Source organism: Cavia porcellus, unplaced genomic scaffold (assembly GCF_034190915.1).
Source record: "Cavia porcellus strain 051 isolate PalLab524CR breed Dunkin Hartley unplaced genomic scaffold, mCavPor4.1 scaffold_11, whole genome shotgun sequence".
Lineage (NCBI taxonomy): Eukaryota > Metazoa > Chordata > Mammalia > Rodentia > Caviidae > Cavia > Cavia porcellus.
Window position 1 is genome coordinate 75,278,971 of NW_026947494.1, and position 18,231 is coordinate 75,297,201.

The following is an 18,231-nucleotide window of genomic DNA, read 5'->3' on the forward strand; positions in this document are numbered from 1 at the left end:
TATGTAACATGAATAAGATGTGATCAGACTCAGAGGTCAGAATTAAATATATCAACGTGTTCACATAAGCAAGATGTAATACGTCATGTATTACAAACTCAAGATTGCAATTTCAATTTCTCTTGCCCAGTATTACCTGAACTGTCCCAGGACATTGTTTGATATTGTATCACTGCCAAAAAGCATATACTACGTCCTTATATTTCTAAATCTCTCGGTTGTTGTGGCTTCCCTAATTTCCTGAGTACAATTAAATATCATACTTTTTTCCAAATTAAAAAGAATTTCCTTGTCTCTGCAGCAAGGAATAAGGTCTAATTTTTAAAAACCCTTTACCTTTCTTCATGAGAAAAAACGAAGATACAGGAAAGAGTATTGATTTTCTTGCACAAAAGACTAGGTTTAAATCTTGACATAACATCCACCAGACATCAGATTAAAGTCATGTATCTACCTAAGTTCTTACATTAAAAAAGGAGTAATAACACCAAGCACATTGCCTTTATGAGAAAGTATTTCATATAATAAATCTGTAATCTAGCACAGTCCTAGTATACAACACGCACAAAATTAATGTTAATTCTTCTCTATTATTTCTCCAAAACGAATACTCTTTTATTTCATTATAGTTTCTCAATGCTCACTAAAGAAGCTTACACAATGATACACCTCCTGTATTTTGATTAGAAGAGGGCATTGTTTAATGTAGTAAAAGCATGTTCTGTATATTCTTTACCTGGTAATGTAGCAATTCATAAATTTTATGGGTTTATGAGTCATGCCAAACTAAATCCAAAGTTATTCTTTTTCTTTTGCATCTCATTAACTTTTTTTAAATTTTATTTAAAAGAAAAAACGAAATAAAACAAGACAAAACAATGTAAGGGTACAGGTAATACAGGACTACAAAAAAAAAACAGTAAGAAATCACCAGTTAATAGATTACACATTGTCATCTTAGAAATAGTTGCTCGAGTCACAGGATCAAAGCATACAAAGTGAACATTCAAACAGTGAGACTGCAAACAGTTGTGTTCAATGATCCAACATAAACTCTGTAATATGGTCATCTATCCTAAAACACCTAAACACACTTGCAGTTGTATCCCTTTTTTTTCCTCTCTTTTTTTTACAACAAAATTTACACATTTTGGGTTTTATTACTCTCATAGTTCTAATTACTTTTTTTGGAAGAAAATAAAACCAAATATGACAAAACAAAGCTGTCAGTCAAAACCAAGGATAGACATAGTACATAATGTAAAAACAGAGTACAAGGTTATTAACAATGCCAATACCATAATGCCACTTGCTTCCTTAAAAAGAATTGCCTATATCATTAGGTATAATGAAGTTGAACAGAACAGTAGAGAACAAGACCAATAAAACCTAAACATTGTAAACATTACAGGACTTCAAAAGAAGATAATAGTCAGACCAGAATGGGCATCATAGTGAATCTTATTGCCTTCAAAGTAGTTGTCTGTACCCTCAAACTTGATACTATCAAACAGAGCGGAACAGAGTCTAATCAGTCAAAACAAGATAGTGGGAGTAATACAGGACTTCAAATCAAGTTAACAGGAACCAAAGTTATTTGTTATGTATTTAATTACATTAATTCTTCAATGTTCAAGTTATGTTATTTTGGCCCCTTCATGTACTGCTCCAAGAACATTAAATACAGTATTCTACTTTGAGTCAGTCTAGACAATAGACTAGATTTCCAAGTTTTATAAGACTGATTTCTACACTATCATATAGTGATGCAATGGAAGGTATCTTAAAATGTTTCCTAGTTAACACCAGCAATATACAATTATGCAATAATTTATGAGTCACAGTTTAGTCAAATGTATGCTTTCAGATAATTACATGCTTTTATTTATATTTAAGTATTGTTTTAAAGCAACTAAAGATCCAAAGAAATCTGTCAACTTCTTCATAGCAATTCCTTTAGTTTCAAGAGAATTTTACAGTCACCAGTTTTTCCTTTCCAGATTAAATTATTCCATGTCCTTTAATTTTTCCTTCACAGAAATTCTTTGACTTGTTCCTGATGTCTTCAGATTTCCTGAAATTTTACTAATACTTAAAAAACAAAAACTTCTCAAAAAAGTACTGCAGAAGCAACTCAGTAGTGAAGCATCTTTCTCATGGAAAAATGGCAACTCCTGCCCCATGGAAATACTTGTGACTTAATTAGATAGGTGTCCTGAGGGAACTTAACACATTTGGCACATTTTACAATGATCTATTTTATCAAATCAGTACTTAAAACTATAAATACAATACTTTAAGGCTATATCTATTCCATTTATTCACCATTATGTTCAATATACATTTTACACAAAGCTGACAAAATAAAAAGATATCCAAGATATACTTTTGATGCCCTGGGCAAAAAAAATCATAAACACAAAAAACATAAGTTCATGATCAATTCAAATAAAGAGGAATTACTGGAAAAATAAAGAACAGAGGAATTGGGGCTGGGGGTTTAGCTCAGTGGCATAAGCGCCTGCCTTGAAAGCAGGCAGTCGTGAGTTCGATCCCCGGTACCGATAAAAAAAGACAAAAAAAAAATTATAAAAAAAAAGAACAGAGGAATGACGAATGTCAAATTGTTTATGCAGTGGTATGCTTTCTAGGGTAAGCTCATTTTAAAAGAGCAGGAAATTCTTGGAAGTTATCTAATGAATATGTCTATCCCAAGTGCTTCACATTATTATGAAAAAATATATTAACAGAGAAAGACTTGCTAATACTGAAATTATAAGTCATCTTGCTCATTATTGCTTTCAAGATCAGTAAAATGTAATTGGTTTTCCTCTTCCCAAATAATACTTTCACTCTCAAAAATATAATGTATTTCTAACGTATTTCTTTTGTAAACATGTAAGGATATTCCAACTTGGCAAAAATCTAATAGGCAAGTTTGACCAAGTATTTTAAAAAAGAAATGACAAGTGATGTTTTCTCTTACTATATGCTTGAGATTTGTTCTTAAATTCTGGAATCTGTTATTTAATAAGTCGTTAGCCTCACCAACTGTTTTAAAGATATCACCTGTCCAACTGGTAGGGTTTTTTGTATTTGAATTCATATCACCCACAACAAATAAAAGTATGTACAATAAATTCACACAAAGCCTTTGCTTTAAATATAACTGAAGTTTCTTTAACATACTTTCTTTCTCTAAGTCTAAGAAATTAGTTATTTTGGGTATCTCTCTCTTATCTGTTAAGCCAACCACATTACTGAAATAAAGTTGATCAAGTGAATCACCAATGGCATGGTCAGTATATTCTTTTTTCTTACTTGCTTTATTATTCTTATCCCTGTACATGTTTTTATCTGACAGTAGCAAATGTGGGTATATCTTCATCCATAAACGGAAACCTAAGACATTTTCAATATCCGAATCTTTGCGATAAGCAAATCCTCGGTTTTCTTCATTCACAGGTTGGGTAATAACAGTTAGTATTGGGCAATGTTGACCACAAAAAGCATAGAGTTTATCCAGAGAGTCACCTTCTCGAAGTGCACCATGTGTCATACTGCTGCCAGGTAATGGTTGGGTTTTAATAGTACCATCAGAGACAGGGTGGATTTTGTTTGCAGAAGATGTAAAGGCATGAGTGACAGATGTGCATACTCTTTCTGACTGATTATTCTTCCCCTCCGTGTGGTGATGTGGTATTTTCTCCTTGGCACAGGTTTTATTCTGAACATCTAGAAAACCCTCAGAAAAAGGCTCAGAGTCACTACCATGAGGCAAGTTAAAGTAGTTGCATTTCAACTCAAGGGGTTGAGTCAGCTCCTCCAGTTCTGAAGAAGATAATTCAGCCATAGTTGGGCCTGGCGCCAAATTCCCAAAATGTGAATATGGTGCCTCATTACTGTTATTGTCAAGTAGGGTATCCACGGATGTGGTGTCTGCATGGGCATACATGCCAGGATTTTCAGATGACACTCTTAGCAAATGATTTTCTCTCAGTAGCCATTTGCCTTTGTCAATCAGTTCTCCTTCCTCTTTATCTCCAAGGATCCTATTATGATTACTTTGTTTTATACCATGCTCTACAATTTCACTTCTATGGTAATTGTCCCTCACACTACTAACAGCACCTTTTCCTTGTTTATCCTCCTGGAATTCTTGCAACATAGGTGACATACTAGATACCTGTTCATAAGACCCAAATGACTGATCTTCAGAATCAAAAAAACTTGCTTTTCTAGGACACTGAAATCCCACAGAATTGCAAGGACAAACTTGAGTTCTGTGTATAGATCCAGGGAAAAAAGATGGTTTAACAATCTCTCCTTTGCCATAAAGCTTTTCTATTGCCCTTTTAACAAATCCTTTATTATATTCTTTCTCTTGGGCAATATCGTCACCATCACTGTGGTCAGCACTGGATGTTTTACATGGTTGCTCACTCTCACTGTCTGGTCTATAATCTGACCAGTCAGATGTCGCTGGACTTTTCAAACATTTTTTGAAGTCATGTGAAGACTCTGAACAACTTGCTATTTCCATGTTTTTCACCATCATTTTAACTCTCACCTTACTTTCCCCTGAACTGATCACATTTTCAGTATTTTGATTAGAATCATAACAAAAAACTAAAGATGGTGGTGTCACCTGCTGCCTAGTGATTGTCTCAGAAACTTTACCATTCTTTCTGTCTTCATCTAAAACATTCTTACTAGATCTGCCTATCAATTTCAAATTTCTAATAGTCTCCAGTTCTTTTGTGACTGATCCTTCAGTAACTTGCTCACCTGCACTTACCTCTGTATTACAGGTATCATTGTCTTGATTTTCTAATTCTTCAAAAGATTCCAATTCTGAAAGGTTGTTTCCTTCACTTGATGTAATGCTGTTGGTTATTGACCCTGGTTCTTCAGAAGTCCTTGATTCTTCTTTATCAATAGATGAGTATGTATTTTTATCCTGAAATCTTACTGGATCATTTTTAAACTGCTCTAGAGAGTAGTGTTTCACATCAAATTCCAGATCACTTTTACTTTGGAAAATATCACCAGGGCTTACATCATTGACATTTTGTGGTAACACTGATGTGTTAAAGTCATTTTTACACTCAGGATCTGCCAAAACATTTAAGTCTTTCTGAGTTTCATCAATGCTTTTGAACTCCTCAGTCAATTCCAAGTTATCAATACATTTGTTTTCTCTGGAATTTAAAAAGTCAGTGGTATCAGAGACTCTCATGGGAATGTGGGTCTCATCAGTTGGGCAAGCCACCTCATAACTATGATTCTCCTTCTGAGCACAATCCTCATGGGAAGACACAGCTTCAGTAAATGAACAGACTTCTCCCAGTAAACAACTCTTATTCATAGAGGTCTTATCTATGACACAATCAATATTAGGGGAAAAAGCATTCCTGGGGTTACATAAATCTTCTGATGAGTAAGTCTTATTCACAGTGAACATCTCACATGGAGAACAAATCTCTGAAACACAAATTTCCGAACCGCAAGCCTCATTGGCAGAGTTGCCCCTATCCAAAGTGATTTTCTGTATTCTTTCATTTGTATTGCAATCTGGAGTTCTCTGAATCCTGACTGTTGCAGAAAGACTTACTGGAGCTATATCACATTCTTTTTCACTGGGTTCAATCCAATTTGTGGTGGACTCCACTAAACTGGCAATAGCAGCCTTCAGGTCATCAGCTTTCTCGGTAATAGCAACATGCTTTAGCACCTCCAATAATGAAAGTGTTTCAGAAGAACTGTTGGTAATTTTACAAGCACCACCTTGACACAAGTTACTCATACTTCCCTTGAGATTTAGCACCAAGAGCCAAGCAAGAAGGAGATTGGTGGATGAATTACATATTGCAGAAGAGAAGGGAACATCTACAAGTGACTCTGGCATTTGAACAACTCCATTCTGAGTCTTGTGGTTGCTGGAAACTGAAGCTTGCAGTTGTTGAAGCAACAAAAATGGTAAAAGGTCTTTGGAAATATTCTCTTCCACAGGATCTACTTGAATGGCAGCCTCTACACTTTGCCCTTTTGTAGCTAGGTTTATTTCATGGTAAACAAGGCCCATCTCTGGTCCTGAATTATCAGAGGATATATGACTTTCAGTATTGTGATCACTAGTAGCTGACTGTGACACAGTACAGTACTCTTGCAAGGAAACTAAGTAAGCATCATTCAGAGATCCAACTTGGTTCTCATAGAGCTCTTTGTCAAATTCTTCACCATTAAAAAATTCGCCACCTCCTTTAAATAGGTTATTTCCTGTCAAACTGGCACTTTTAGTTATGTGCTTCTTACTTTTTATGACAAAATTATTTTCTTTTACAGAACTTCTATGGACATCATTTCCTAGAAAACCACTGTCATAATTTGCCATACTCTTTTTATTTTTGCGTATTGGAGCTAACTTTCTAGGTTCTAAAATTGGATATGGATTTATGTTCTGTAACCATCTGTGTACATAATTTTCTGAATGATGGGCCGTATCTGCAGAAAAATCAGTTTTCAAAGAAGCTAAGGAATTCTCCCTGGTTTTAGCGTATTGTTTACTTACAACAGTGCTTAATTTCAATTTATTCCCTTTTTGTTTTTTCTGGCTTTTTAAAGTTATATGTGAATCGTTAAATTTAGGAACCAAGCTCATTTTTGCCATTCCTCTCAAATTCCTAAACACCATGTCTGCTTGAGATTGTGGTCCAGAAAAAGCTTTTGGCTTTTGCTCAGGGTAGTTAAGTATATGAAATAAAGTTTGATTTTCTGATGTGCTTTTGTAGTATGTAGATCCATAATGGGGAAATACTTTATCTCTTTGACTAATTTCTCTTTTTTTAGGAGCCCCTAAGCTAATTTTCTTTAGTGGTCTGGATTTTCTTTTGCCCAAAAGTCCCTGAACCTTAAAATTCTGAGTATCATTTAATTTATGTCTACGGAAATTCTTGGAAACCATAGGATTGAGATTACTTTTGGTACTAAAATGATTTGATTCAACTACCATACCAATTGTATGCAGGTCTTCCTCATGAAGTACCCTTCCTTTAAGAGAACAGTCTGAATCTTGCAGTATGGTTTCCTGTGCCATTGTACCTCCTGTGTTTATTCTCTTATTCTTCTTAGAGATTCTTTTGGTTATTGTCTCCCCTGCCTGATACATGGAGATCATTTGCTGCTGTGATTTCTTCTTCTTTTTGCTGGCAACAGATGACAAGATCTGCTTTCCATTCTCTAGAGGTTCTGTTAAACCACACTGTGCAAGTTCATTAATTAGTCTGTCAATCCCTGTGGTTAAAACAGAGGATTCTACTGAAGCTGGAGCCTCAGAAATACTTTTGTCAGTTCCAGAGTTGTTACTTGAAGAATGACTTGCCTCTGCTAGAACAGGACTGAACCTAGCATTTGTATTATCATAAGTTACAAAGTTCTTTATATCAGTCTTATTGTCTGATATTACACTGTCAACTATACCATTCTCCACAATTGAGTTCTCTGATATAGCCGATGGCAAGCCATTACTATGGGACATCTTTAACATCTTCTGACTTGTAATTTCTATCACACCAGCACTTACTGCACTTGACCTGAGGAGTTTGCTCTCCTTTACTCTTTCTAAAGGTGACTCTGTCTGCTCATTGTTATTGCCCTGAACAAGAACAGGTTTGTTAGATAGTGATGACATTTTACTACAAGAATGTGTGAACATGTGATACTCTGATTTGTTTTCCCCACCCTCCCTTTTTTCACTATAGGAAAACTGCTTCTCTTGCACTTCGGTTTCAGATACTAAGGTCATGCTCCCTATCACAGATTTCTTTTCTCTCAGTCTCCTTGGTCCAGGTGTAGGGGGCCTATAAAAATGATGCTTCACTTGAGCCTGAGTTTCCTGAATGACAGCTGTGTCCAGAGCAGCATTCTCCCAACCAGCAGAACTGCACGTTTCAGCATCTTGATCTATCATTTGAGTTTTGACTTTCTCTGCCAAACTGCCCTCTTGATTACTGCCTGTGACAACCTCAGGCAATGAACATGCTGCAAGCTTTAAACTAGATGATCCATCATCTGTCCTTCTCAGACAGCTGCTTATGTCATTCTCTGCATCATTATTTAATAGACCTGCTCTGTTGATGGTGGTTGTCCACTTTACAGTTTCCGTTTCTTTTATTTTGAATCGAACTTTCATCTCAACTGTCATAGTACCATCTTGATTAAAAATAACTGCTTTCTCAATATCTTCAGAAGGATATATTGATAAATTCTGAGATTCATGTTTTTCTAAGCTCAGGTAATTTCCAGGAGCAAAAGAACAGTCTGAGTAGCAATCATGTATTTTATCAGAAGAAACAGAATAAATCTGGGATCTTGGAGTTAAGGGTCTATGTGTGCTCACTTTCAAGGTTTTAAGAGTATAAGATGTCCACATCAAAATATAAGAGGAAGATGGAGAAGTTGTAAATATCCAATTAAAGAGGCAGCAAAGAAAGAAGAAAAGAAAAGAATTAGTGCAAAAATACCACACTATATTTCACAACATATTATTGATAATTTTCTAAACTCTATATATTCAATGGCTATGTGAGAAAACTTATCATAATTCCTTACATGATTCTTTGAACCTCTCTTAAAAGAAACCTACAATTTCATTTCAGTGATTTACAGAATTTTAACTATTTTAATAAGAAACACAGAAAATGAAAATTGCTAAAAATTCTACTGATAAAAAGGGTTTTTGCAGGCTTTTTTAGTTTCCTTACTAGTATACCAGTACTAAAACAAATCTAAACAAGTATCGTTTACCCATTTAAACAAAGCAAGTAACAGTATGTGTTGGCATTGTATCTGTATACATAAAAGAAAAACATTTATAATTTTATGACAGTAGAAACATCGTGAATATTTAGGATTGAATTAATCAAATAATACTTAATTTAGAATCATTTTATCTAATCAATGTAATTGACTAACTATATGACACAAAAAGAACATAGATCTAGATATTAATTTTAATGTGTATCCTTATCATTAAAGTTGACACTCCTTTCTTAAATTTAGTCAAGTGCTAATCATTAGTCATCTTCAAAGATTTGCTCGTGCCACTAAGTAAATATCTTTGATGTTTCGGAATATACATCTAAAAATATTTTTGTTACTTTTAGTACACTTTTATCAAAATTATAAATCCAAATTCTTCACTCATAACTTTTATAAGTAAAATTTAACAAGCCCTCAGATTTCCTGAAATCATCAAAAATCTATCAGATACAAAATAATAAAATTACTTTAATAAATAACAAAGGTGAAATATAGTGCCAGCCTATGCATAATGCACTCATATACTCATATATTTGACAGCCTAACACAGCACAGGAGCATTATGCATAGCCATGAAATAATTTAATGACAAATATGAGTGTTATCTACATTAGAGATAAGCAGAGAGAGTAGCACTTTTTAAAAGGCAAATTATTCCATGTCTAAAAATTCAACTATATAATCAGTATATTAGCAAAAAAAAAAAAAAAAAAGTAAGGCCTTCTTCCCTGGAAATACTGAGCACAATCAGAAGACCCCTACTGTTACAGCTGATACATTGCACAACTTGAGCAGTTTAGAAGTTTAACTGAGAGACTCAGCAGGGAGCTCGGTTCTTACTTTGTAAATACTCTCATCCTGTGCAAAGGAGGGCAAGGAGATTTTGTGAGTGCTGTATCTGTCCTGAAGGGGGCAGAGGTGGCCTATGTACAGTATAAACCAGGAGAAGAGGCTTGTTTACTGCCCTTTTGCTCTTGATGCTGCCTTGAAGTGTGGCCCGAGTGCCATGCCACCCTGCCTTGGAGCCAGCTGATTATGGACTGAAACCTCAACAACAGTGAGCTAAATAAACCTTTTCATCCTTCATTTTGAGTGTCAGGTAATTTGTCCCAGCAACAAGAAAAAAAGTAACCAAGACACCTACTCTTGGGCCCAAAGGCTCTCTTCTTTCCCTAACCAAAGGACAAAGCCAAACTGCTTACCAAATCCCAAGGAAATGACAACCTAGATCAACAATGGTAAACTTATGGCACACCTGCTGCACCAGGTATGCAGAGCCTTCTACATCTACACGCATGCAAGTCAGCCCAGTATCACCCAGTAGTGAAGCACTCAGGTTTAACTGCAGTGTAGTCACTCTGTAACAAGTAAGTAGGTTCTGGGTTGCAATTTGGGTACTCAGTCTCTAAAAGATTTGCCATCACTGACCTAGATTATTGTTAATGGTTTTAATCTTTTTTTTATTTTTCTTTTTGAGACAGGGTCTAAATTTCCCTAGCAAGACTCGAACTGGTTTTCTCCTCTTAAAGCACTAGGATTACCGGCATGCACCACCATGCCTGACTCCAAATCTCTAATAAATAAAATTGTGAGTCTAAGGACCCATGATGTTTACATAGGTAGGAAATACAGGTAGATTCCAAAAACTATAGTCACTACACTAACTCACTGACCTCAGCAAATACTAGAAAAAATTTTGCAACTACTAACCTCCATAAAATTCCTCTCTAAAGCATTTTGATTTAACTAAATATGCAAACACAGAAAGACCAACAAAGACAGTGTAACTCATCAATTTAAACAGTTACATCATTCAGTGATTTGGAAAAATTTTTAGAAATTATTAGATAATCTCTATGACTCTTTCCAACTACAACTAATTTCATTTTAGAATACTTTAATCCTCTATATTTTCTGTTAATGAAAACGGTCATTTAAGCACAAACTTTTTGCTGTTGAGATGAAAATAATATCAGAACTAAAAATAAAACCTGTATGTTTATAAATGACTTACTCTTTCTACTTTCTGATTTAGCATTTCCCCTCCGGTGTACACGATGAGAGATTCCTGGTAATCTAGCTGGAAGCAAGTACTTTTGGATGTCATAGTTTCCTGGTTTAAATGGCTCCCTTCCTGCTGCCACCACTGCTCCGGAGCTCAGGATGACTGCCTGGAGACTGGGAACCTAGAAGAAACCAAAGAACCAAGGTCTTACGTGAGTAAGGTTTGTTCTTTCCATGTGTTTTTTTTTATCATTTTGACTGAATCAATTTAATAACCTCCGGGCTTAAAAAAGATCACTACCAAGCATTTTCTCGGGCACTGATGTACACCCAATAACTGGACATACAAACTATGCATTATGCCTATATATGGCTAAAGAAGGATCAGCTGTTCTTCTGGTATAACTAAAGACCTATCTGAAAGTATGTAACATTCCTCACTGGAGTCCACAGCTGCGGCTGAGCCCCTACCCATGATCACTGGGTAAACGCTCCTAAAGACATATCCAGGCCAGGAAGGTGACCTCAACAGAGCTCTGACTAGGGGGGACCCCAGAATGCTCACCTTCCTTCCATCTGTGGCGTACAGTTTGGCCACCGGGTACTGCATGACCACCGTCAAGTGCCGCAGAAAGGCCTCAAAGCTCTGGGTGACTTTCCTGCTGAGAAGCACCACGCGCCGCACCTTGGGGTCGCCATTTCTGAAGACCATGAGCCTCCGCGGCACGCGGGGCACGCCGGGAGCAGCAGCGGGAGCACGGGGCTCACGTATGCTGAGCGCCCGGCTACTGAGCCAGGGCCGCGGACGCCGGCGCGCCTTGTCCAGGTCCACTGGCTGCACCTTTTTAGTATGGGAGCACAGGTACGACTCGCCATCCTCCAGGTCCTCGAGCCTCGTGATGCTGTGCCGTCCTCGAGGGGTGCTGATGTTCCGCACCCCAAAAGGCAGGGGCACCTTCCTGGACAAATTGTCCAGCAAAGCATCAAAGGTCTTAAAAGAGCGAGGGTTGACCACGACCCTGACTCCGCTGAATTGGGGGTCCCCACTCTTGTAAAAGCTGATCCGTTTGGCCACGACAGGATGAGTGACTCTTAAATGGCGAGGAAAAGAATCTTGACCTTCAGAAGAAGTCGGGTGAATCATGGAAAAGCTCGTAGAAGGCGTCTCACTCATTTTGCTGGAAATCTGGACAGTGAAGAAGATTGTTTAGGTCACAAATAGCAACATCACAGAGAACACAGGATGTTGCTAACGTATGATGATTATAATTAAGGCATCCAGAATATTTTCTAAGATTTCATTCCTTTGTCAATTTTTAAAGCCAATTTTGAGGAAGTACAATAAAAATATATAAACAATAAAATGAGAACATTTATAATTTTAAAATTAAAAATAAACAGTAGACACTAATAAGGGTCAATGTAAATAATGATTATACTCCCATGCAGTGGAAAACTATTCAATCCTTGATCATTGCTGTATTTTTTTTTGCAAGATCTTGACTTATAGCTAAGTGAAAAAGCAATCTTTAAAACACATGGGCTATAATATTGTTTTTTTTAATAAACATTACTTAAGTTGGAAAAAGTTCAGAAATACCCTATTGTAGATGGTAGTTACCATAGGATGAAAACGCTATTAAAAATATTTATGACTTTTGCTTTTTATGATATTTTGTTTTATTTTTGTTGTTATTTGCAGCACTAGGGTCAAACCCAGGCACTCATACATGCTAGACAAGCACTTCACCACCCAGCTATGTCGTCGACCTTGTTTGTGTTGTTTTTCTAAATTGCTAAACTTTATGAATCTTTAAACTTCAAAAAAGTTATCCTACAATTTTTAAAATGGCAAAAAAAGAACAGATAGCAAATAATTAAAAATCATCCAAAGAGAAAAGTAAGAGTTTTGTTGTTATTGTTTGGGTTTTTTGTGGTTGTTTGTCTGTTTGTTTGTTTGTTTGTTTGTTTTTGTGTCAGAGATTGAACTCAGTATCTCTCACTTACATGTTTGTGCTGCTGAGCTAAATCCCCGGCCAAAATAAGAGATTTTTGCAATTCATTAATTTAGTCTTGCATGTCTGAGCAGTCAGGAAAAAGAAAAGACTAGGAAAACCTTTCTAAATTTGAAATTATCAATTAAATGGAGCCAAATAAGTTTATTTGGAGGACTATGTATCTAACACTGAGTTCTAAGAGAAATGTGCTACACTGATCTTTTAATAAGAGCCATTCTAAGATAATATCATGTTTCCACTACAGATTGGCAAAAATGCAGTCATCTGACACAGCACTGATCCTACTTTGAGAAATAATTAATAAATGTTCTTTGACAGCATTGCTCCAGGCTGCTACAAATACCACAGTCTGGATACTGCTGGCATTAGTGGTTCTTTTTTTTATTTTTTTGTCTTTTTGAGAAAGGGTCTCCCTATACAGTTCAGGCTGCCCTTGGGCTCACTTTGTAGCCCAGGCTAATCTCAGACTTGCAAGGATCCTCCTGCCTCAGCCTCCTGAGTGCTAGGATTGCAGGAGTGCACCACCATGCCTGGCTCGGCATTAGTGATTCTTAAATGAAAACTTTAGAAAAAATTCAAAAAGAGTCACTTTCAGCCAACTACAAACTTTTTCCTTTACCATTTATCAGGAAAGCTAGAATCTGGCTGGCAAAAAAATGAGCAGCTTGTGGAAAGATTTCTCTGGTTCTGAACTTGTTTTTCATTTATAGTATTTTGTAGCTCTCTGCTACTGTTTTAAATCAATGTAATTATTAGTGTCTTCTGACAGAATAAGAAAAGCCTAAAGCCTTGAAGACAAATTGAACTAAATAAATGTAATTGATACTCCAAAGCTAGGAAAAAAAAAATTTGAACTATAAATCTGGCCCAAATCACCTACTTAAATTGTTTGTAAGCTGTTAATTACAATTCTTCTATCTCCAAATTGGTTTGCAAATCTTACTTATATGTTATTTAGGACAAAGCATTTGAAGATCATCTGGGAAATTAGAGGTCGCCCCTCTCCCTTCTCCAGAGGTTTAAAATGATTATAATTCTTAAGACAAGAAAGGCCACAGTATAGGCATGTGCTTCAGAAGCTCCAGAATCCAGTTTTGCAGTGCAGTCAGCAAAACTGTGAGCTCTTCTCATCCTCATCTGTTAAACTGTGGCCTGACCTTGGGAGGCTATTTAATCTCCTTGCCCTCACCTGCGATAAGAAGATGAGAAGCTAATTAATAGGGACAGGAGTGCAGTTAGATAGAAGAAATAATTTTAATTTTCTGTGTCCAACTAGGATCTGTGACTGCTAATTAGTTGGCTGTTTCAAAATAGCTAGTAGAGAGGATTTTAAATCTACCCAATATAAGGAAATGATAATTACCTAGGGCAGTAGATCTGCCATTCACCCTGATCTGACCATTATGCATCCTGCGTATGTATTGAGGCGTCTTACATTGCTACATGCCAATTAAAGTAAAAATGTATTTTAAAAAGATGAATTCCTTCAGTATTTAAAAAGAAGGCTTCAGAATTCTTTGCCTCTGGTACTTTTTAAATGAGTTCACTACATGTTTATTTGAAAATATTTTACATGAATAGTATGATATACATTTTTATCTCCTTTTGAAAAATGGTATTTATAAGATGATCAAGAAATACGGAAAGCTTTTAAAAATGTATTATAATAAAGTCTCAAGAGTAGTTGTGCTGTTATGACTGCCTGTATGTCCTCAATCGATTGAAAACACTTACCTTTCATGGGCATTTTGACTCTGGAACAGCCAGAATTCCCCGCTGTGCCAGGCCTGGCACATAAGATGGGGAGGACACCACTGCAAGGCCTTGGCAAGCCTGCCTTTGGCATCTGGCAGCAGTATTCATCATACTTTTTATCAACCTCTTGTAAACACACTCACAAAGCAGAATTGCAGAAATGCTTCAGGAAGTGTCAAGAGAATCGAAGGTGCATTTTCCAGTGCCTCCCGAGCCTGTCATAAGATAACTGATTCTGTCCTAAGGTGAATGGGGTGGAAGTAATGTCATAGTTACTATGACTACTTGGGGTAGAAAAAGTCTGGAAACTCACTAGGCTTCCACGTTGACCTTTGACTTCCAATTTGTCTTAATCTGTAATAAAAATTATGTTTGACCTCAAAAAAAGTGGCAAAAAAATACAAAGTGGTTTTGGTTTTTGTGGTATTTTGAGATAAATATATTCAAAGCAAGGAGCATTTTGAGGGGGATTAATGGAATGTGTCTTTTACTGCAATATGTTTTTAAACATACTGCTGGTTGAGATCAGCTTTTGTGTATGCAAATGCATTGTGAGACGTTAAGGTTGCTAATTTCTGTCTGGACCTCACTACTTGGAGAGCTATTAACCTTGTGACCATTTTGGGAACACATCTGTATAAGTTGATATGCTAAGGTTTTTGAGGAATGTTTGTGTTCATTTAATTTTTGGCTACAGTGAAGTAAAGAAAATTTTGTGCCAGGACCACAAAAAAGAACCTGGAAGATAAGGACACTAGAAGGAAAAAGGCAAACCCCATTGTCCCTATTTCACTACACCCAGTCCTGAACACTAATTTTCAAGTTCAAAGGTCAGAAGCTGAAGGTACCATTTCCTGGAAGATGCCACATGGCCAGAAGGGAGAAAAACTACCTAAAACAAAGCAATTGCCAGGCAACTTGATAAGAAGATGATAGCGAAAACAAAACAAAAATACAAATCTACATGATCCTCATGACAAGTAAGAGAATCTCCAGAAATTCCTAGAAGTCTCTAGGGGACACTATAGGTAGTGCTGACATTTTCACACCTGCGAGGCTTAAAAACCCACAGTAGCTTGGGCCTTGCATATGAAACAGAACATGACAAAGATTTGATGTGATCTCTGACTAAAAGGATCCATGTTCATTCAGTGTGCAGTGTCATCGGTGGGCCAGAAGCCACATAAAATTGCTTTCCAGGGGAGTGGTTCAGCCTTTCCTGACATAACTATGTGCATCTCCTAGACTGCGTGAGAAATTCAGAGAGTAATTCAAAGGCACAATTGAGGACAGGTCAGAGTAACAAGAGAATATTTGAGGAGGGATCCTAACCTAGCTGAGGGACTAAGGAACACAGTGGGAGGAAGCAGCAATTTCCAGAAAAAAAGCAATGCGAGGCTGAGGTGCCAGAGCACCAAGTGTGGGACAAAGTCCAGGAAGATGGGAAATAGTGCAGCATCTCACCAATGCACACGAGTGAGTCCTGCAAAGAAGTCACTCCAATCTGGATGGTAGACTGTCGCCTTTTATGCAACTGAGCTGCCAGCCCTCCACGACTTTAAATTATTGTGCATTAATTATGCTCCTTATTTAAAAAGAAAACTAACCAAAACTTGAATGGAAATTAAGCACTGTGTCTTTGCAAGTATTTTTAATAATCGGATATATTCTATCCCTCTAAAATGCGTTATGCACTAAAGGAACTACCTATCCTTAGCAACAAGCGAATATGCAAAGAGTCTAAACTGGTTGAATTCTTCTCACAGAAATTCAGACTGAAAGAGATATGGAGGTGTAAAGAGGTACAAGGGGAGACAGGAAGCCTGAGGTCCTCTGCTTTCCTCACTAGTAGCTTCTCTAGAAAAAGCAAGGGAGCTAATCACAAATATTCCTTTGCTTTCAGCCCAGTTCACATTTTGTGTTCATTTAGGTTTTGGCTAAAATAAGATAAAGGAGATTTTGTGCCAACATCACAAAAAGAAAGTAGTAGATAAGGAAGGACAACAGGAGGGAAGGGGCAAACCTTTAAACTCTTAGTGAAGGGACAGCTCGCTTCTACTATCGTCTCCTCTTCCCTACAGAGCCCCTTCACTGCTTCACATTGGAACATGGGGCTATCGTCACTGTATTCATCACTTGCTAGAATGAAGCAGATTTTTAAAAATACCTTTGGGTCCACTAAGTTAAATGATGCTTGTGTTTGTGCCTTCCTGGGTCTCGGTCAATGGCGCACTTAACTCTATGCTGCTAAGAGCTTCTAGCAGGGCTTGCAGCAGGGCTATGCCTTTGTTCCCCACTAACCTGACAAAACAAACCACAGATCTACAAGATGCACCTGTCATTTCACTAGTTATATTTTAAATTAAATTTTCTATTATGTAACAGTAATTCAGGCAACTCAGAAACAATCAAGTAGAAAACAAAAACTTCAGGACGTTGATCAATTCAGAATGTTCATTCTTATGACAATTTAGAAATGATATTGTAAGAAAAATTAGTTCATTTCACAAATTTTAATAATTCTTTTGGGGATAGTTGATGAAAGGGAGACTCAGAAAGGAAACACACCACTTATGTCATATTTCCAGTAGCTTCGTTTTTTCTTTAATATATTATCCCACAGGTTTCTATAGTGAGTATCTAATGCTTTTATAATCAAAAAAATAAACTTTACTCATTTTTAATAATGAATCATGATTTCCTAATACTGAATTTATTTGCTATTTCAATAACAGCATATTACAAATGTTGCTGACATATTTAAGCAAAAGACAATAATTACTAGTAACGTTTATTGCTTTCCCAGTATTTGAAGATACAAAATAGATACATAATCTACACATAAAATAAAACTAGCAAAACAGACTACTTTCAGGACAAAGATTTTAAATAGTTATGCACTTACCAAACTAAAACCTTCCTTCCAAGGAAAGAAAAAGATATTTAAATTGTTTGAATAGTTCACGTAAATATCACTGGGTATGTAACCTGCTCGTTTCATGCGAAGAACCTGAAGCCTTTGATTTATTCTTAGCGTGTCCACCAAGGGATTGAGTGTAGCCAATTAATCTAATCCACGGTGATACTAATCGCCAGGCGGGCCTCATTTTAAGCAGACCACAACCCGAAACAAAGCAGCCCCTTGCATGCTATGCAGTTGTGAAGTCTTTCTGACTAGAATCTCTATTACATCACCTCCCTTGCCTCGTGTGATTCTCTGGAGAAAATACTTCGTCAGTTTACAGCACCTCTCTCCCACTCAGTCCTAAATTATCACTTATTTATGTATCAGGGGAAAGTTATCATATTGCCAAAAATGAAGCAGTCTTACATTTTATCACTCCTGGCTAAGCCATTCTGAGATACTATATGCTCATGATATCATTTAAGAAAAAGGACTTAGGCTTTTTTAATTGTTGTTTACTTAGACACTGCTACTTCTCGCCACACGGCTGTAACTGCAATGACCATGGCTGTTTCCAGGGTAGCAGAGGCATGAATGGTTGCTTACAGTTAAAGTACAAATTCTAAAAGTTTGAGGATAGGTATAAAATGATCTTAAATAGCTAGGGATTATTATAAAATTTCTGTTCATTCTACCATGAATCCTATAATCTAGGTCTGATAAACAGTT

The 18,231-nt window shown here is 36.6% G+C and overlaps 1 protein-coding gene across 2 annotated transcripts in view; it reads right to left on the minus strand.

Annotated features, from left to right (window-relative positions):
* The window catches only part of Rp1 (RP1 axonemal microtubule associated), a 388,520-nt gene extending 370,830 nt beyond the window's left edge, over positions 1–17,690 (minus strand). Inside the window, exons 1-4 of one of the 2 annotated variants that reach the window (XM_023563444.2) lie at positions 17,503–17,652; positions 11,390–12,010; positions 10,835–11,006; positions 823–8,397 (exon numbers count right to left, since the gene is read on the minus strand). In XM_023563444.2, coding sequence (XP_023419212.2) covers positions 2,774–8,397; positions 10,835–11,006; positions 11,390–12,010; positions 17,503–17,598 — 6,513 coding nt within the window. In that variant the 5' untranslated portion in view covers positions 17,599–17,652 and the 3' untranslated portion in view covers positions 823–2,773. Of the gene's footprint in view, positions 1–822; positions 8,398–10,834; positions 11,007–11,389; positions 12,011–17,502 lie in introns of those variants that run through there. The other variant, XM_063258495.1, reaches the window with a different exon arrangement.
* Positions 17,691–18,231: the final 541 nt, after the last annotated feature.